This window comes from Podarcis gaigeae (assembly GCF_964106915.1).
Source record: "Podarcis gaigeae genome assembly, chromosome: 12".
NCBI classification, from domain to species: Eukaryota; Metazoa; Chordata; class Lepidosauria; order Squamata; family Lacertidae; genus Podarcis; species Podarcis gaigeae.
In genome coordinates, this window is record NC_139688.1 from 46651842 (window position 1) to 46673074 (window position 21233).

The following is a 21233-nucleotide window of genomic DNA, read 5'->3' on the forward strand; positions in this document are numbered from 1 at the left end:
GGAAAATAGAGACACTTGGAGGGTCCGAAATATATCAGGGTGCTGGGTCTGCCATGGTATGAAAATAGAATGAATAGAATTACTGCTCACTTTACTACTCTCTTTTATTTATGTTAGTGTTCCTTTAGAGCAGTCTTCCCCATCCTGGGGTCCTCAGTTGCTGTTGGACTACCATTTCCATTGTTCTCAGCCATCATGGCCAGTGATGAGCAATGATGGGAGTTGCAGTCTAGCAGCATCTGAGGATCAAGGTGGAGGAAGGCTGCCTTAGAGCTAGATTTACTTTGGGTTTGATCCTAAGAACCGCTTGCAGAAGGAAGTCAGTGGAAGGTGACTTTCCTGTCTTGTCACCCCTTAAAGTTGCAAGATGTCTGCCCAGTTTGAGAAGCTTCTTCCCTCTGCAAGTATGAAGCATTAATATTCGTTTCTCATACCAGTTGTAATCCTTTTGCTTGAAGGAATCACGCTGAAGGAAGTCGCGAGAAAGTTCTTAGCTCAGTTACCATTTGTGATGTAGAATTACCGGTATTGTCATTCTTTTCAGGCAGTTGGCTGAAGAAAAATATCAAGAGAATCTCAAGAGAATGCAGGAGCTTAGATCCCGTAACTTCCACCGTGTGAATATAGATGTGCTTCATGTAAGTTTCTGGCCTTTGCTTATATTTTCTAAAACTCAGACATCAACTTCTACAGTGTTTTCTCCCCCTGTCTTCTCTACTTATCCTTAGCTCTCTGTGACTAGGGCTTTTTTTTTCAGCTGGAACTCACCAGAATTCAGTTCTAGGAGCTCTCAGGTGGGTGCTATTGCCATTCTAAGAAAACAAGGGAGGTGTTCATGGCGAGTTCTGGCATCTCTTTTTCTAGAAAAATAGCAATGTCTATGACTCACAAAAAGTCAATAGAGGCTGGATATTGAAATAAGATTCCAATTAATGCAGCCCCCATACTTAAAACTATCCCAAACTGGTGAAAATGTACAACTTCAATTGATAGTGCTGCAAGATATATATACAGAAAGCTGGCACTAACCCCAGCCTGCTGCCAGTACCCTGTTCATACACATGCATATAATAATAATAATAATTACCAAAAACATTCTTATGAGAATTCCAGCTGTTACTCCATTCAGAATATGTTTCATTGTGACCACTTATGATTTACTGTCTCACTTATCATTTATTGCCTCATTTCATATAAGGAACCTGATGAACAGACAGCAGAGCATCTGATTAAATCTCAGCCAGTCACTACGTTGAACTATCTGTCCATAGGATGTGAGGATCAAAGTGACAGTGATACAACAGGCAGACTCTGTACGTCTGATCCTGTGGAGCACGGTAAGAGATTGATATTATATGCTGTGTTAATTCCTCATCTAGTTAAAGCTAGATGAGACATAAGATGTTTCGGTCGGGGGCAGGGAGTCTGTTTAGTCTTTTAAAAAGGTTGGAAAATCAAACCTTGATTTTAAAGTGATCACAAATTGTATGCATTTTCTCTGTACAATGATATATGCTACCTTTGCATCCTCCATTTAGGAGAGTCCATAAGAGATCAATATGACAGAAATCGCAACTGTTCAGAGGAGACAGCCTAGGAAAATTGACCAGTGCATTAAGTATCTAATGCTTATATTGCCAGAAATTCTTTGGTTTGGGCCAAACTATAAAGCATAGGAGAAGTTTTGCATGGCTTCATCAAGATTATGGCATGTTCCTGGTTAAACACTATACCAGTAAACCAGAAGAAAGTTGCATGATAATGTTTATGAATCAGTCACAATTTACGTTAACTGTATTAAAGCACTTAACCTGAACAGCAAGTTCCATCAGTAAAGGAGCTGCATGCTTGAGCATCCTCTCTCTTTATAAAAGTCTACTTATGTGTGTGACAGGGTCACTTCAGACTGTAGTTCTCTTACCTGGAAAAGTTTTCCATGCAGGTAAATTTTAAGATTTGAAGTAAGCCTCAGTATCAGCCTGTGGGGTTTCTGAATAAAATGTAACACATTTTTGTATTATTACAGCAGAATTGTAAGGATTAGGTTGGCTGGTTTAAATTCATATAGTTTTATTCATTTCTCTTGATTACATGCTCTTTGTACTGAGGATTTCATTGTTTGTTTTAGTCTGTGTAGAGATGATTAACTGTGATTTTAATATTGGGTTCATCTAATAGCTTTATAATGCTATTGATATTTTAGTTTAAGCCACCTAAAATCTGCAAGATATAACTGAACAACAAACAGAATAAATCCCTTTATTTTGAAGCTGCATTTATTGATCCATGTGACAGGTATTAGCCTTCAGCTCCTGCAGAAGCTGGGCATCTGTGTTCCAAAAGCAGCTGTTTCCCAGTAAGAGAAAATGAATAGCTAAAATACCTACCTGTCAAGGCTGAGAAGCTGTTGGATTCAGGGCTGTGCTTTTATAACCATGCTCTTTTTTTCTTTCTTTCTTTCTTTACTGATGGCACAATGCGCAGCGATGTACTCTGCAGCCATGATGGGTATTTTCTCAAAAGACCTGATATTTAAATTGAATTTCCATGAGCTATTGATTCAGTAAATAACTGCGTGGTGTAACACCCAGGATGTTAACATGGTTGGTACTACTTAGATTAAGTCAAAAGAATGCTTCATTAAATGACAGTTTCTTAACTGAAGAAATGTATAAGTCTGCCATTAACAGCAGCAGAGACCACTAATTCAAAATTCAGATGTGTTACCTCTTCTGTTTCTTAATTTGGTCTCTGAATTTTTCTTCCCCGCCTCATTGTTTTTTGCTTTTGTTCCAAGATACATCTTTATGTGCATTTTTTGAACTGAGAACTGTGTTACAAAATTGGGAAAGGTATGTTCTGATCTGAGTATGAGTCTGGGAAGTGTGAATCAGTTTGGGTCACTTGAAAATGTGAACCATACCAAATTCTGGAGCATCCCTAGGAAGGATATTGGCTTCTGCCACCAGCCAAAGGAACAGAGGCTGCTTTAATTTTGGATTTTAATTTGTTGTAAATCATCATGGACCTCATTTAATCAAAACGTGAGATATAAATCTCACATAAATGCGCACACAATTAATAAGATAATGTAAACACTTCTGGGATGGGAAGAGGTACATGATAATTGATCTCAGTAGTGCTGATTGTGGGCCGTGCAGATCAGTATGAAACTTAAAGGGTGCTTGCACATTTTGCTTCAAACTTTTTTTGTAGGAGGACTAGAGACTTACTGTTGTTGTTGTTTTTTGAAATAAAAGCTCCATGAAAGCTGGGTGCTGGGTTGGCGACCCCTATTACAGCATATTAAAAACAAGCATGGCTTAAAATGTTAATCAGGTAGCTTTTTTCTAGAGCAGATAGAAACTTCCATTGCTCATTTGCATGGAATATAATATATTCATTGGGCTGTACCTGCCTAGGAAAAGTAATGCATCAGGAATACATAGTGTATTCTCTGTCTGTGGGACCTCTCTACCCTACACATACACAAAGAGAGAGACTCTTTAGTGCATACACGTAAAGCTTAATATTGACTAGTAGGACTGTAAAATCTGCTGGATTCTCTATCTTTAAAGAGAAGGCAAATACGTGTGACACGTTAAGCCAAGCATCGCCAGCCAACTTGTTCTTTTACAGTATCAAGAGAGAAAATCTGTGTGGGAGGATGTTGCATTCTAGAAACTATGTCCAGGCAGGAGAGAGAGAAAAATGAAAATCAGAAAACAAAAGAGATGGATATGGAATGGAAATTGTGACTGTTTAGAACATAAGGAGTATATAAGAGTGGAATCAGAACAGCAGGGCAAATTGGTCGCTCTTACATAAGGCAGTGAACATTTCACGCAGGGTTCCCTTCTTGGCTCCCTGTGTGCGTTGGTGGGACATGCAAAGTGTGCCCTGCTCAGTTATACCCCATCTTGCTCTGCTCCGCCCCAGTTCTGCCATCATCCACGTCCAAAAGGACCTGCGCATCAGCTATCGTGCATCAATTGGACAAGCCTAAAATGTTCACCATGTGTATCTTATTCTATCACGTTATAATATATAGGCCTAATAGGCTTCTTTTTTTCCACTCATCTCCCGGTGTATTTGAAAGTTTAGCTGCATGGTCTAGAGACATCAACACAGAGGTCTTAAAACTCCCTGCGAGGGTTTTCATTTATCATTGTGATCAGTGCTTGAAAGATACAGAATTAATGGGCAGTTCAGAGTGGTGTGTTGCTCACATTTGTCACATTGTGTTCAGGCTTCAACCCAGTATCCAGTATCCTTGTTCCTCCCCAGGTCCATCGCCCCAAGCTGAACTGGGTAGTTAATCAACAAATACATGACTTCTAAGTGCTTGTTCTTAAGTTTAAAATTATAATTATAATGCTGATCTTTAACTTTTCCCTTGAAAATGTGCATCAGTCAAACAAGGAGATTTAAATAAAAGGAGATTTAAAACAAAGCTGTATGACTAATTTGTGAGTTTTGCTAAAGAAATAAAATGTATATTTGAAGTGAACTAATCTCCCTTTCACATTGTTATCACTCTAATCTCATTGCCTAACCCTCACATTAATCCACACTCCTGTCATTTGCATTTAGCCCTCCATAGCATCCTGTCTTGTTCCCAAGCACCTCCTATACAAGGCATATCTACACCTATCTGCATATTATAGCCACAATTTTTTTGTGAATGAACACTATATATTCATTCAGATTGGCATTTGTTGGGTCTCCAGTAAATCCCCAGAATGCTACTTCCATGAACACATGTGTAAAATACAGATCTCTTCAGGTTATCCATAGATTGTCCTTGAGTGAAGTCTACTCATCACCCTGGGTTTCATAGAACCCTTCTAGTATGGTTCAAAATTAGAAATAATTTTTTTTTTAATAATGGAATGCTACTGACTTCTGCTTCTCATAAAGTGTCCTGACTAATCCTAGAGAATCCTAATCCTAGCATGGCTGAGAAGCAAGGAGATCCAGCTAAGCTGAAGGAGAGGTCTTGCTCCTCCAGGCACCAGTTGCATAGCAGCAGCCTTGAAAACAGAGGCATGGAACAAAATACTTGACTGTGAAACCATCTTCCCAGCAAAAAGACTGCACTGGTGGAGCAGCCTCCTAGGCAGAGGACTGAACAAAGTAGAGACTGAGAGGGCCCAGTTACAAGAAAGAGACTTTCTGGCAAGTGTTAGCCCTAACATAAAGGGCGATACAGGGCTGAATGGGAGGAAAATTAAATGTTAATTAACTCAAGGGTAGATTTGCTTTATCTGAGATACTGGTGTAGAATAAACTGAATGGATGATGCTAATTTTTAATGTATTGGTGTATTATACTGAAGATATGAATTTTAATTATGATGGATTTTATGGATACCGTAAATTCACATTATATTCTATTAAAGAGAGAAGGCTGTCTATATGGAGAAGATGAGAGATTTTTTTTGCAAAGGCCTTTGGTTATTTGCAATAAAGTTCATTCACAAGATTAATATATGCTTATGGAAAATCTGAATGTTTAAAAAATGAAGAAGCAGGTTTATATTAGCTGTGGATGGTTTCATTCCTTACTGCACCACCCAGAATAATTATGGAGATTTATTCTTTTCACATAAGCAGGGAGAGAACTGCTGAACAATCTGAGGCTCCTGAGACTGAAACTGAGGCAAAGCATGACTGCAGAATCCAGCTGCTCAGCTATCTATTGCTAAGCAAGACTGCTTTGCGACTGCCAGCTCACCTTGACATGCTGTCATTTCTTTCTGTTTTTCTCCGGTAGCTTTGTGCAGCATCCAGAAAGGCAGCATCCTGGCTCAGCAAAGAGTTCGGAACTCGCTTAAAAAGAAAGCAAAATGAGCTTTTAGTTCTCTGGAAGCATCCTTCGCAGGCATGAGAGAACAGGAAGTTAGTTATGACAAAGCATGGCTGGTTTTCTTTCAGCAATGGCCACCATGCTCAGGAAAGGACCCATTTTGGGGGCGAAGAAAACCTTGAGGTGTCTAGAAATGGCTGAAATAAGGCCCTTAGCTGTTCACTGTGAGGTAGCTGTTTGAAACTGGCTGGCCTGAAGGCGTTTTGCTGCCTGACGTGGGGCAGCACATAGTAATAATAATATAATAATAATTTTTTATTTATACCCCTCCTATCTGGCTGAGTTTCCCCAGCCACTCTGGGTGGCTTCCAATCAAGTGTTAAAAACAATACAGCATTAAATATTGAAAACTTCCCTAAACAGGGCTGCCTTCAGATGTTTTTTAAAGAGAAGATAGCTGCTTATTTCCTTCACATCTGAAGGGAGGGCGTTCCACAGGGCGGGCGCCACTACCAAGAAGGCCCTCTGTCTGGTTCCCTGTAACCTCAATTCTCGCAATGAGTGAACCGCCAGAAGGCCCTCGGTGCTGGACCTCAGTGTCCGGGCTGAACGATGGGGGTCTAGACACTCCTGGGCCGAGGCCGTTTAGGGCTTTAAAGGTCAGCACCAACACTTTGAATTGTGCTCGGAAACGTACTGAGAGCCAATGCAGATCTCTCAGGACCAGTGTTATGTGGTCCTGGCGGCCAGTCACCAGTCAAGCTGCCGCATTCTGGATTAGTTGTAGTTTCCGGGTCACCTTCAAAGGTAGCCCCACCCAGAGCGCATTGCAGTAGTCCAAGCGGGAGATAACTAGAGCATGCAGCACTCTGGCAAGACAGTCTGCAGGCAGGTAGGGTCTCAGCCTGCGTACCAGGTGGAGCTGGTAGACAGCCGCCCTGGACACAGAATTAACCTGCACCTCCATGGACAGCTGTGAGTCCAAAATGACTCCCAGGCTGCACACCTGGTCCTTCAGGGGCACAGTTACCCCATTCAGGACCAGGGAGTCCCCCACACCCGCCCGCCCCCTGTCCCCCAAAAACAGTACTGTCTTGTCAGGATTCAACCTTAATCTGTTAGCCACCATCCATCCTCCAACCGCCTCCAGACACTCATAGCATCCATTCACAATAGTGCCAAGAGGCCGGTCAACTTATTTTGGCACCTGAGGCAGAAAATCCCACAAGTGCCTCTCGCCTTCCCTGTCAGTAAAAACATCTGCCTTTTATGGATTGTTTTGTATGTTGAACACTACCCAGAGAATGTTAGTTATTGGGCAGCTAATAAAATGCAGTAAATAAACAAAATAATTGCTACCCTTTCTACGTGTAGGATCCTACATTAGTGTGGCAGTCTGCTAAGAAAAAGCCTGTGCATGAGCAGCTGTTTGCACATAGGCTTTTTCTTTGCTACTACTATGACATCTAGAACAAATGCAGCCTGCCGCCCAGTACTTATAGTTCCTCTTTCATAAAAGTAACGTAGTGGAGGCTATATTTCTTTTGACATTGAATCTGTATCTTTAGGAGGATGAAACTGAAATTATTGGGGAGGGGGGTTAGTAGATATGGAGGGGACTATATTAGCATTGCATTTGATTATGTGCTGCTCTGCTGGTAGTAATAACTTAAAATGAAATAATCTGCTAGGTTGACATTCTGGACTAATCAGACAGTATCTAATCACTTCAGTTTTTCAACACAATGACTCAGGGGGGGAAATGGATTTTGCGATGAAAATATAAAACTATGTACTCTTACGTTTTGCGCAATGGGCTGGTTTATATTCATATCAATTTCACAGCTGAAAAGACATTGTAAACGAGAGGGGCAATTAAAAATATATTTATGAGCTGTGCATGCAAATAGAGATAGTCCCTGTATAATCTTTATTTACCAGATTCTGCTGGAGGGCATTCTTGATAGGGATGATGCCTCTTTCTGCAAGGATCAGGCCATGTCCTCTGAAGTCTTTAGCCTTCTTTCCAGGGGGAGAAGTCTTCCCTCTTTCCAGACCGACCCTGCCTGCTGTCGGTGACAGCTGGGTCTTTCTTCTCTGAAAAAAACAAAAAAACAAAACTCACCTGTAGCATTTCCAGTGTTTGTTCTGCGTCACTTTGTGAGATTGGCGACCTTTTTCCTTTCCAGTTTGGTCACACTGGGCCTCAGGGGCGCCACAATGTAGAATGGAAGGCAAGGGATGGTGGGAGGCCTGCCAAATTTTGGCATCACACAGGATGCCGATGAAATTTGAAACCCCACAATGACTTGCCCTAAGGCGGAGCCATGTACTGTATCCATGGTCTGATGGGCCCAGATAACCTGATCCCGCTGTCTCGCCCATCTCTCATGTGGTCTGTGAAGGGATGAGTCCCCTATTTTCTGTGGTTTATACTGGGGTTTATACTAGAGGAAATCCCACAAGTTCATGTGCTGGACTAAGGTGTTTATTCCCATTGGAGAAGGTCTTTTGGCAGAACGGTCTTCTGCCAAAAGATCACACACGGGAAAGTACAAAGTTAGCAGGGCCAGAAATCCCCATGGGGGCAAGTCTGTGGCGGGCTGGAGTCTGCAAGATATCTGCAAAATTTACCCATGCTTGCAGATATTTACATAAATGCAATGGTCAAACTATAGTGAGAACAGAGGGGGCACGACTCATATATCTTTTGTGATCAGTCACATTACCTGCAGTTATTAGAAGGCTTCAAGGCACCCATGATTCTAAAATTGAGGTGAGTTGGGGATTCGCCTTGTGGATTTCATTAAGGCCCACCTTCCCCCCTCACCATTTCAGCACTGCATAAATATACTTGCTTCCTTTCACAAGCTTTTAGGAATTGTGGCAGGTTCTTTGCCAGATCATTGTTTTCTCATTTCATCTCATTTCTTTTCAACTTTTAAAGAAGTTTCATCTCTTCCCTTTGTCAGTCACTGAGCTTTAGTACCTTAAACTCTCATCCCACTTTTCTCTTCTGTTATTGCTTTATACTCTACCGGTTACAACATTCAAAATTCATTTCCTTAATAAATACATTGCAATATGTTGCATCTGACAAGCCTCTGAGTTTATTATAAGACCAAAATAGCCAAGCACATTACAATAATTGCATATATCATTTCCATATTTACAATGCTAATTTTGTATGAATGTTTCACTGTGGATTTCAGTGAAAAAAGTTTCAGCTCAGCTGGGGCATTTTGCTAGGTATTTAAAAGGTTATGTGTACAGGCCCACAGAAAACTAATTTAAATAATTTTGCATATTGTTAATTAGATAATTATATGCAAATTTTGCCCAGCAGGGGAAAACCCTAGTTCTTGCTGTCAGGGATTTTCTGGGTTCACTACACTGTATGTAGATGGGACTCTCTGCTCTACCTACAATTCGTTGCTAAAAGCTTTTGCTTATCTACATGTTAAAGCCAAAATAAGTGTTCTCCAGCATTCAGCATTACTTCTGCCCCCCCATCACACCCACATTCTCCTTCTCCATCCCATCCAGTTCATGTCATATGCACCTAAACCCCTTTTCAATTACAGTATAGTGCTGTCCACACTTGATATCCAGCAACCACAAATCAGCATAAACCACACTTTAACTGATTCCCACCCAAATCGTCCCCAAACAGATTCTTTGCTTAATGCACACCTCACCTCCACACAGACCCAAATCAACCTTCAATAAGGTTATTTCAAATTATCTATCCAGTCAAAATTATATAACCTGAACCCTGCTGTTTGAAAGTCCAGGTTTACTATAAATGTCGCACAGAGGTCAAAAGTGAGTTTATAGAAATATAAACAGTTATACAATCACCTGGAAGGAAGCCGCAGCAGGAACGCAGTAGGTCTGTGTAGGGCAAGCATGCGATTGTGCTGTTATCAACTTTTATTCCTGTAGATCAGCCAGTAGAATCATAGAATCAGAGTTGGAAGAGACCACAAGGGCCATCGAGTCCAACCCCCTGCCAAGCAGGAAACACCATCAGAGCACTCCTGACATATGGTTGTCAAGCCTCTGCTTAAAGACCTCCAAAGAAGGAGACTCCACCACACTCCTTGGCAGCAAATTCCACTGTCGAACAGCTCTTACTGTCAGGAAGTTCTTCCTAATGTTTAGGTGGAATCTTCTTGTAGTTTGGATCCATTGCTCCGTGTCCGCTTCTCTGGAGCAGCAGAAAACAACCTTTCTCCCTCCTCTATGTGACATCCTTTTATATATTTGAACATGGCTATCATATAACCCCTTAACCTCCTCTTCTCCAGGCTAAACATGGCCAGCTCCCTTAGCCGTTCCCCATAAGGCATCGTTTGCAGGCCTTTGAATTCAGGTAAAGGCAGTAATTCAGGTAAAGGCAGTTTCTCATAATTCCAAGGATGAGAAACTATGAGATGAAATTGTTTAATATACACTTTACTGCTACTTCTCCTTTTGACCTGCAATACTCTATTGAGAGATGCTTGTTCGGATAATGCAGTTAGTCTATGAAGAATGGAATGCAAAAGCTTGGGTAACAAAAACATTGTTTTCAGAAGCTCTTATTGTAATTTTTTCTAAAACATTTGCTGATTGACTGTGCTTAACTTCTGACACTGATGATTGGTGAAACCGGTATTCATATTTATTTAAACTAGAGCAGTCAAGCCCCATGGCCCTCTTCATTTATTTTCATGATAGTGCTATTGAAAAATCATTCCCATGAAAGCAGGTGCAGGAAAAACATTCCAGCACAGTTGATCTTTGTGTAAATGATTCAGTTTCTTACTTCCTTTCCCATTGAGATAGCTAGTCATAAAATGGCACTACTGGTATTCCAAGACCAGATCTGTCTACCATTCTTGGGAGAAGTTGCAAACATAGGACAAAAGACAGACAAAGGTTTTGAAGATAGTTGGAAGTCTGAAAGAGGGACTGCTTCCCACGATATACACACCTGATTCCTTGGCTCCCCTCTTGCCACTGAAGACAAATGTTGCCCATTTCTAAACTGCCTGTAAAACCAGTTTGCTAGAAGCAACAGTGAAATGAGGGAACATACCATGAGCTTTCAGACCTTAAACTGCCTGAAAAAGCTATCATCTCTCTGGGACCTGTCTGCAACACCAACATGACGGTTGTTCACTTAGTATTCGGTAAAGGTAAAGGGACCCCTGACCGTTAAGTCCAGTCGCGGACGACTCTGGGGTTGCGGTGCTCATCTCGCTTTACTGGCCAAAGGAGCCGATGTTTATCTGCAGACAGCTTCTGGGTCATGTGGCCAGTATGACAAAGCCACTTCTGGCGAACCAGAGTAGGGCACGGAAACGCCATTTAGCTTCCTGCTGGAGGGGTACCTATTTATCTACTTGCACTTTGACGTGCTTTCAAACTGCTAGGTTGGCAGGAGCAGGGACCGAGCAACAGGAGCTCACCCTGTCGCGGTGATTCGAACCGCCAACCTTCTGATTGGCAAGCTCTAGGCTCTGGTTTAGACCACAGCACCACCCGCGTCCATGGGCAAATCTGAATTGATGTCTGATTTCTCTCAGTTTCTCATTTGCCACTCTTTAAGGTTCAGTTTCCCAGTCTTCAGTGCAGTTTTCCACGTTTCCACATCAGTTGGCAATTTTAAAACATTTCTCATGAAAACTCGTCAACATTGTAGTGCAAATTTCTCATTGAAATATAGTTTGCCTACGATACACAATTTTGCAAAGCAATTTTCCCAGTATAATGCATTTGGTATGTTGCTGTTTTCACTAATGTACACATTTTTATGCATAATCTCTCCTAATAAATGCAGTTTCATACATATTATTGTCTGGAGAACTATGCAAGATTTGGAGTCGTGGGGATTTCAAAGGATGGATGTGTTTCAGTTCATGCATTGTTTCAGGAAGTGTTAATTAGGTAGGGCAGAGCTTTCCAAACAGTGTGTCATGACACTGTGTGTCGGATGCAGTGTGTAGGTGTGTCGCGTGAATGCTCCTTGCGTTCCTCCCAGGCAGGAAAGAGGTTAGTTTAACTTCTGGTTTGCTAGTAAAACTGAGTTACTGTGTCACGAAATGATGCATGTCTAAAAAGCGTGTCACAACATGAAAAGTTTGGAAAGCTCTGAGGTAGGGTTTGCCTTTAAATATGAACTGATTGAATCTCCCCCCCCCCACCTTGTCTTCTAAATTCTTCACCTTGTCTTCTAAATTCCCAGAGTCTTCTTTTGCTGTTCCAAGTGAAGATCAAGATGCTGCTCAGCTATTTGCCATCTAATCTGCCTGTTTCATTTTCTTGCTCCTGTCCAGGGGCACTGAGTTTTGCCCGACACACACATCATGTGCGTGTGGGGTCACATGTGTGACACACATGTGATGTCACACGTGTTGAGAGGAGGCTATGAGGCTCCCCAAGATTGTGGGGGGGCTCAGCCCTGTCCTCACATACTTAAGGGGGGGGTCCGAGATGTCCTCAGCCGCATAGGGTTAGTGTCCATGGTCCTGTCCCTGGCTTGCCTTTCCTCTAATTACCTCTCCTTTTGGTGTGTTGCGTTCTGAAGTTTGGATTATGCCTCCAGCTGCCATGACGGTGCCATCATTGGTAATTGCTGAGCTTTCCTCCCATTGGTATTGAAGGTCACCAGGTTTGGTTAGGTCAATATTTAGAAGAACATCACATTCATTAGTGATGCCTAATGTATGCCATCTGTAAACAATTCAGAAAGACATCATTCAGTTTAAAAGTCAACATGCAGACAGCATTTCACATACTTTGTGCCAGATTTTGAAAACTGTCCCACTGCTTCGGTCGCAGGGGTTGCAAAACTCGTAATGAGCATGAACATGACATTCATTGAATGAATTCCATTCTCTAATTTGAACTCATTCACTGTACAATTCAGCAAATGCTGTCTAGATTCTGTTTATCCAAGTACAACACTCCTATTCATGGCGACTCTTCCAGGAACTCTTAACTGAAAGAAGACAAATGACTTCTCATTAGTGTAATTATTAGCGGGTAGCCTTTGCACAGTCCATTCAAAGCATCTCATGTAACATTTCCTTGGTAATATTGCAGAGTAGCATCATTTTTAAGACTAGAAACTCAGTTTATTCAATGTGAAAGGAAGGATTGTTGCTCATTTATACGGATTCCCTTCTCAATAAATGCATTTGGAAGCAGACATAAGGAAACAATTGAGACTGTTAACTGCATTATCATACGTTATTATTATACTAACGGTGCATTCCTAGCCACAATTTCATTATTTATCAATTTATTTGATTTCTGGGAAATGGTCTTAAGACATCTGAAATTAATTTATGTCTGAAAATTAGGAGTAGTAGCCTTTACCAGTAACTAGAATAGTAGGTATTGAACAAAACAAATAGGCCTGATTTGCATGCTATGGTAAGCCAAACTTAAATGTCATAAGACACTCATATTTTGCTGCATCAGACCAACGTTGCTACCCTTCCAGAAGCCTGTTATTCAATAGTCCTCCCATTTCAACCCAATCCAAAAGAACTATGTGGTGAGTTATGGGTGGGCAAGCAACTTCTTCAAAATAATTCTCATTACAACAATTAGCAGTCAGAATTCTGCCGTTTCCTTTGTCTGTTTGAAGAACTGAGCAGATCCCCAAAGTAAGCATAAGATTTAGAAAGCCTACGCTTATGTACAGGTGGTGCTGTGGTCTAAACCACAGAGCCTAGGGCTTGCCGATCAGAAGGTCAGCGGTTTGAATCCCTGCGTCAGGGTGAGCTCCTGTTGCTTGGTCTCTGCTCCTGCCAACCAAGCAGTTTGAAAGCACGTGAAATTGCAAGTAGATAAATAGGTACCGCTCCAGCAGGAAGGTAAATGGCATTTCCATGTGCTGCTCTGGTTTTGGTGTTCTGCTGCGCCTCGTGACCCGGAAGCTGTCTGCGGACAAACGCCGGCTCCCTCGGCCAGTAAAGTGAGATGAGTGCTACAACCCTAGAGTCGTCTGGACTGGACTTAACGGTCAGGGGTCCCTTTACCTTTACCTATATGCTTATGTACAAATTGGTTTTTAAGGGTATGCATGCACAGCTTTTGCTAGGATCCTGTGGATCTTAGAGGGCAACTTTTCAAGTAACTGTTGTGCCATGCATAAAAGAACGTGTTCTCTTTCCTTCCCCCTTAAGCACTTCTGAAAATAAAAAATATATATTTAGTCTTCTACTTTATTTCTTATGTGTCTCTCTGACTGTTTTAGGAAAAGCAGCACTCATAACTTGTTTACTTCTGCTTTGGAAAGCTATAGTAGATGAGGAAATTAATAATACTTCCCCAGAGTGACACTACTTGATCACATTTTCTTAGCTTTACCTAGAGACTTTAATCATAAATCTTTGTGTTACTGAAACAAATAATGGGATGAACACAATAGGGATAACTGTGCACGTTGTGGCATAATTTATTCTTTATTGGCAATTAGCTTTCTTATAATTTGTTGATTTTGCCAATTCACAGACACAGCTGAATGTTTGACCCCAAAATAAGTGGCAGACTGCTGCATAAATGGCATGGGCACGGCCTCATTACTTCATTAGTAGCCGGAGCAACTCATAAACCTTGATTTTTATGTGCTTTAAAGATATGTCCAGAGATGGTAACAATTTCATTTTGAATATTGAAATTGCTGAAGTTTGTAATTATCTGATTTGTTAGTATATTTGTCCTGGTCATAATGCTCAGCTATACAGTATTCTGAATCAAGAGTAATTTCTCCCAGAAGTTCTTATTTGGCTTGGAATCTGAAATATGCCCTGTCACTATTCAGCAGACAGTGTGCCCTAAGACAGCTGTTTGGGCACATATTCAGGATTTATTCATGCCAATCTCTTACTGTTGTTAGACCACTCATTGATTGCTATGAGACTACACGAACTATGAAGTCAGCTGTCATGTAATGTTAACCTCATTCATGCTTAAACGCAAGTAAACTTAAATTACTGTGAACTGTGTAACTACATTACTTGACGAAGCACCCTTTTGTCTGATGAACATCTTCATTGTTTCATTCTTAGGTTTTGTGAAATTATATGCTCCCATCATCCAGCTCTAAAGTCCAAAGGGGTGTTTCTTTTGGGTTTGAATTTCAAGTTGTGCACTACCACGGTTGGTAGGTGCAAGACAGGTGAAAACATACCATAATTCCCAGAGATGAATGCAATTATGTGTATGTTACGGCACCATCAGCACATGTCAGGGCTGGTTCAGCTGTAAGTCCGCACAGAAACTCAGTAAAGTTGACCCTTTATTCAAGGAAACAGAATACAAACAGAGAACCTGTAAATGCAAAAAAAAAAAATTGCAAGAAAAATATTGTTCTTCCCTTTTCTGTCCATTATTAACTTGCTAACTTGTAGCAAAACTCTGTCCTCATGTGGTCACGTTATTCCATTGTGCTTTGTTTCTTTAAAATAAATGAACTGAGGCTGCACTCCTGAACACTGACTAGGGAGTAAGGCCCAGCAGGTCTTACTTCTGAGTAAGCATGCTTACGATTGCAATGTCACTCAGTGCCGCATAAATGCAGGCGAAATTTAGAATGCTGCATTAATGCACTAATTAATGAGCTCCGGGGATGGAGCAAATTAAAACTATTTTTCAACGACTGTTTAACTCACGAAGGGGAAACTGCAGTAGATATAAAAGATGATGCTACCTAGGAAAGGCAGCTGGAAACTTGGCAAGCCCACGTTTAGAGGTTTCATTTTTCATTGCTTTTTCTGCGGAGTTTCAATTCTTGCAGAATGAATCAGCCTATAAAGTGTTGGGCAGAAACCTCAGTATTCATTATGTGCTAGGTACATTTACTATTGTTTCTTCATGAGAACTTTTATCATTAAGTTAATGTTAAGGAGGACTCTTTTAGTTTCCCCCATTGCAGTTCCAATCAGGAGTGCTTCTAGACTTGAATGGGCTGTCCAAGCAAAGGGCCAGTAACTTCAGAATTCTTCTGTAGATTTACCACTGTGAGCCCCCCCGCCCCCCCATTTACAACCTCCCACAATATGGAAACATGGTGTTGTTCTAGGACAACGTGGGGAATTTAAAGGGTGGGTGTCATTTAACCACCTAGTAGCACTGGAGGAGGGACGCGGGTGGCGCTGTGGGCTAAACCACAGAGCCTAGGACTTGCCGATCAGAAGGTCGGCGGTTCGAATCCCCGCGACGGGGTGAGCTCCCGTTCCCTGCTCCTGCCAACCTAGCAGTTCAAAAGCACATCAAAGTGCAAGTAGATAAATAGGTACCACTCTGGCGGGAAGATAAACGGCGTTTCTGTGCGCTGCTCTGATTCTCCAGAAGCAGCTTAGTCATGCTGGCCACATGACCTGGAAGCTGTACACCGGCTCCCTCGGCCAATAAAGCGAGATGAGCGCCACAACCCCAGAGTTGGCCACAACTGGACCTAATGGTCAGGGGTCCCTTTACCTTTACCTAGCACTGGAGGAACAGGGGTGGGGTGGGGAGCACACCACCCCCAGTGGCACGATCCCGGTGGGGTGCCATCGCAGCTGCTCCCCCCGTTCTGGGCGCCATGCCGCTATAGGCAGCGTGCCACGCCCCTGGGATGTGTGCCAGCCACATCCCCGCCTGCTTTCCACCCCCGCCGGAGCTTGAAGCTCTGCCACTGCCTAGTAGCCACCTGCTGCTAAATCAAAACTAAGCTAGGAAATGCAGGGGGAGAGAGAGAAGGTGGACCCAATCAAGTGAAGGCAAGAGGGCCCTTAGCAGTGGCCTGAGTATGCTGAGTGCATGATTCCCCAAAAATGCATTGTTTGCTGTTATAAAATAATGCAACTTTCTCTTACCGCTCATTTCCCCTGAATAAGGGATCCTTGCTGTGATCTTGCTATGTGCAGGTGGATCATCCAGCTAAGCTGAGCAGCTGCAATGCAACACTCTGCTGGGTGTGCCACGTCTGATTGCAGACAGAGGTCAGAAACATACCTAAAAGAAAAGACAGATCTTCAGGCACCACAGGGCACAGAACACGCTTTGCTGTGTAAAGTCTTGCCGCAAGGAAATAATTTCAGGATGATTGCGTGGCGACCACTCAAAAGTTACGTTTTTAGCGTGGGGTTTTATTTATGTCACAGGACACGTGCAATGTAAAAACTCATATTCCTCCCAACGGGAGGGCGAGCTGACTGTAACATATCTCACCACGCTGATCACCAGGGTTCATTTTGCTGCTAGGGCTGGCTAGGCATATGTCATCGTCCTCATCACTCCATGTACATCCATCTCGAAGTTGCATGCTTTGTGGAAGAGGATGGCCACCTCATATAGAGTTCCAGGGTATTAGACAGCTGCTAGAACAGGAGTCGGCAAGGTTTTATCTCGCCTGGGCCGGTTCACTCCAGCGGAGATCCCTCTGTGGGCCGGATTGCGAGTGAGCGAGCGTGCAAGCTATTTCCGGCGTCTGCGCAGACGTGAATTCCGGCGCCGCAGAAGCGAGTCGCCGTGCCAGTTTCGCGCAGTGCGCAGGGACTTGCCTAGCGGGTGGCACAGTTCAGGGGCAGCTTGTGGGCCGGTTAAATGATGGCTGTGGGCCGCTTGTGGCCCATGGGCCTTAGGTTGCAGACCCCTGTGCTAGAACCTCCATGAAAGTTCATATATTCCTCCTTCTACATTTTAAATTTCTCACTAGAGAGTTTGACTCATCTGTATGTGTTTTTTAAAGCGATATTTTAAATAATTTTTTAAGTTCATTTATTGTTTCTATTTTGTTACAGAGATTCCAGAAGATCCAGTCATTGCAGAAGAGTATTATAATGATGCATTTGATTCATGCTCAGAAACAAGTGAGGAGGAGGAGGAGGAGGAGGAGGAGGAAGAGATAGAAGTCGAAGAGATGGTCACATCACACACTGTGTGTCAAACAAACCGGCAGGTATACACTTGCTTTTCAGCTGCCCGTTGAACATAGACCATTAAGATGGCACTAAGTAAACATGCAGTGGTACCTTGGTTTAAGAACAGCTTAGTTTATGAACAACTTGGATTCAAGAACACTGCAAACCCAAAAGAAGGTGTTTTGGTTTGTGAACTTTGCCTTGGAAGCAGAATATGTTCCGCTTCCTGTCGAGTGTGTTCCATTTGTAAATTGAGTCCCTTGCTGCTATGGGAAAGCATGCTTTGGTTTAAGAACAGACTTCCAGAACGGATTAAGTTCGTAAACCAAGGTACCACTGTTTTGAAAACTCCCCGATGTAGGCTGCAACATACATACGGTTCCTCACTTTTATTACTGCAACTTGTATTCCCTCCCCCTTCCTAATCCAAACTTTTCCTTTGATTTCCATGTAGAATGTAAAGGTATTATATAATCACAAGTGGCAGTTAATTGTGTTTTGAACAGGATTGGCTGTGATTCAGTATTTCCAAAGGCATCCAATATAAAATAGAATTTTGAACAATGCAGAGTTAAATTCGGGACTGGCAGTCAGACTGGGGCAGAGTGACATTTTGTCAAGCCTTCACGGTTCACATTTTGTCATGTCTTTGTGGTTCACATTTCTGTGACAAGAAAAATTAGGGGAGAAATGGATGTGGTTTTATTGACACCTCTGCCAGAATTTGATTCTACTGTTTGTGCCTGTTAGTTTTCCACCCAGTGCACACACATAAATTTCTCTTGTCATTAATGGATGAAGCAACTATACAATCAGGCGAGAGCTATACAACCCTGGCACATTCGCATCTAGCACCTTATCAATAAAACAAGACAGTCTCATCACCTTTCCCTTACGTCAGCGTATTTGATCTTTTCCTTCTTCTAAATCTCCATTCTTCAACATCAAACAAACTCTTGTTTTCAGCTTTGTAAACTGAAAACACTGCAGCCTGGACCAAAAATGATCACCAGTGATGAGACAGGCTAGATGCTACTATGGGGTGTGTGTTAAAGTTTTCCTCCATACAATCACAATTTAGAAGTGGCTGCTTACCCAGAATTGGGTGAAAGGGTGCTGAAACAAAAGTCTCTGGTCTTCCTTGAGATTGCTTACCTTTCTTTCATTCCCTTCAGCTTCTGGTTCATCCTTTGCAGGCTGAATCTGTTCAAATGTGTCTCTGTGATGGTGGCCCCTGGCCCTCAAAGTATGTTAAGCACTAGTTTCTCCTTGAACTGAATAGACAATGTTAATAGCAGCAGGGCAGAGCAAGGTTTATGAGTGAACATAGAAATAATATTGGTGCAGAAAGACCATATTAACTATCTAGAACAGCCAAACAATGCTTATCTAACCCCTGAGCAGAATGAATATCCGCTGTGCATATCTAGGAGGCATAGTTCTTCTGTACCAATGGTAAAAAGGTAAAGGGACCCCTGACCATTAGGTCCAGTCGTGGCTGACTCTGGGGTTGTGGCGCTCATCTTGCTTTATTGGCCGAGGGAGCCAGCGTACAGCTTCTGGGTCATGTGGCCAGCATGACTAGCCGCTTCTGGCAAATCAGAGCAGCGCACAGAAACGCCGTTTATCTTCCCGCTGGAACGGTACCTATTTATCTACTTGCACTTTGATGTGCTTTCGAACTGCTAGGTTGGCAGGAGCAGGGACCGAGCAATGGGAGCTCACCCTGTCGCGGGGATTCGAACCGCCGACCTTCTGATCGGCAAGTTCTAGGCTCTGTTGTTTAACCCACAGCGCCACCCGCGTCCCCTGTACCAATGGACTGGGACTCAAAACAAATTTGTTGGCATAGACCATATTCTCCTTCTATCTCACAGGACTGGGAAAAGATTTAAAACAGTGGTGTACAGTGATTTCTGATGATTGTAACGTTTGCCTCTTAGCATTTCTCTCTCTCTCTAACAAATACTGCTCATATGGTGATGTTCCCAAGCCCAAGGTCTCTTTGTTTTCCTTCTGACTACAGGACAGTGATGTTGAAGCAATGATCAGGTACATGGAGAATATCCTAAACACCAGCTGTCTAGGTAAGATGATGTGCCCTCAATTTAGGAACAGTTTGATAACAATACTGAACATTGAATTGATTTTTCTTTCTCTCCACGACACTCAGAAGACCCATAAAAACAAATGGTGCTTCTTCTGTCAACCTTTACAGACCACACAAAAGTGTCTTTCCTTTGAAAGAAAAGCTCATTTCCAATAACTTCAGCTCCAAAACTAGCATTGGAATCTTTTTGAGTCTGCAAGCTTAACAGAAAGAATACTGATCACAAGGAATATTTGATTTCAGACTAGTATTATTATGAATTTCTTTTATTTGTTTCATTATTATTATTATTTTGCTTTTCTATATTTAGTATGTGGTGCACAACAACAAAGTTAAAGATGTGACGTTAGAAACCATTAAAAAAAGAATAATTAGATTCATGGGTAGGAAAAACTTGATTAAAATAAAAATTTACCATTTATCTTTCATCACATTAAGGTCATACTCAATTGATTCCAATGGATATTAGCATATGTTGCCTTGAAAGAAAAAAAACATTAAAGTCAATTCATTTGGAATTAATTTGGGATTGGATACGATCCATCACACTCTTTTAATATATCACATTTCCCCATAGACAAGTTTGTAACGAGTGTAGATTTAAATGTGCAGGACTTAACTCCTAAATTCCTGCCTATGTTGTTTAGCTGTGTGTTTAGTCACTGTATATTTTTACTTAATATATATATATTATTTTACTGTATACATATTACTTAATGTATTTACTTAATAAATTGACTGCAGTCCATGAAAACCTATGCCATAATAATTGTGTTAATTTTTTAACTCAAGATTAGCAAAACTCGTTGTTGCTTTTGCTGCAAGAAACTGGCATAGCTATCCCTCTGCATGGTTCAGTTCCTCTAGATATGCTGGCAATTGCCTATATTCCATTAGGGATTACTGCTGTGATGTTGATAGCCTTATTAACACATGCTCCATTTTATCCTCATAGATAGGTTTATGGAGTATGAACCAAGGCCAGATAAGGGCTCCTTTTATACTCAGTAGAACCTACTTCTACATGCAATGATGAAACAAAGCTATAGGAAACCTATGGCATCAGATGATCAGCAGTAGGTTTCAAAGGAGCATGTAAACAAACCAACATGCCTGTTGGTCCTGTTCCCAGTCTCCACTTGTGTATCCAAAGCTGTGAACACAGCCTTCACTTATACAACTTGTATGCACAGAGGCTTTGTTCAGAACTTTGGTTGAATGTATAAAGGTTGGGGATGGAGCCAACATGGACATTAATCCCACTCTTCCATGCCAATGCAGTCATATCCCTAGATAGGATGCCTAAATTAGCTACAAAAAGCTATTTCCTCACTGAAAGTACATGAGTAGGGTTGCCGTATTTCAAAAAGTAAAAACCAGGACCCCCCAAAAGCTGTCAAGCTTTTCCT

General features: G+C 41.9%; 2 protein-coding genes across 10 annotated transcripts in view; one reads left to right on the plus strand and one right to left on the minus strand.

The window, feature by feature from the left end:
* The window catches only part of NEK11 (NIMA related kinase 11), a 79833-nt gene that overhangs the window by 44932 nt on the left and 13668 nt on the right, over positions 1 to 21233 (plus strand). For all 5 annotated transcript variants that reach the window (XM_083705840.1, XM_083705842.1, XM_083705839.1 and 2 more), the window contains exons 11-14: positions 545 to 638; positions 1199 to 1337; positions 17595 to 17752; positions 19741 to 19801. In XM_083705840.1, coding sequence (XP_083561966.1) covers positions 545 to 638; positions 1199 to 1337; positions 17595 to 17752; positions 19741 to 19801 — 452 coding nt within the window. The remainder of the gene's footprint in view (positions 1 to 544; positions 639 to 1198; positions 1338 to 17594; positions 17753 to 19740; positions 19802 to 21233) is intronic.
* LOC310828439 (uncharacterized protein) lies at positions 1391 to 20482 on the minus strand. 5 transcript variants are annotated; one of them, XR_014556870.1, is made up of 9 exons: positions 20240 to 20482; positions 18870 to 18988; positions 16668 to 16806; positions 12354 to 12528; positions 7747 to 7905; positions 5737 to 5831; positions 4230 to 4307; positions 2388 to 2525; positions 1391 to 1990 (listed from the first exon to the last, which is right to left on the minus strand). XR_014556870.1 is itself a non-coding variant. In XM_083706139.1 (8 exons), exons 4-7 carry the CDS (start codon positions 12405 to 12407, stop codon positions 4253 to 4255), a joined length of 363 nt encoding a protein of 120 aa, XP_083562265.1. In that variant the 5' UTR covers positions 12408 to 12528; positions 16668 to 16806; positions 18870 to 18988; positions 20240 to 20482; the 3' UTR covers positions 1391 to 1990; positions 4230 to 4252. The 5 variants fall into 5 exon arrangements, 4 of the variants coding, with proteins under 4 accessions (XP_083562265.1, XP_083562262.1, XP_083562263.1 ...); XM_083706139.1 differs by lacking the exon at positions 2388 to 2525; XM_083706136.1 differs by having other exon boundaries at positions 1391 to 2525.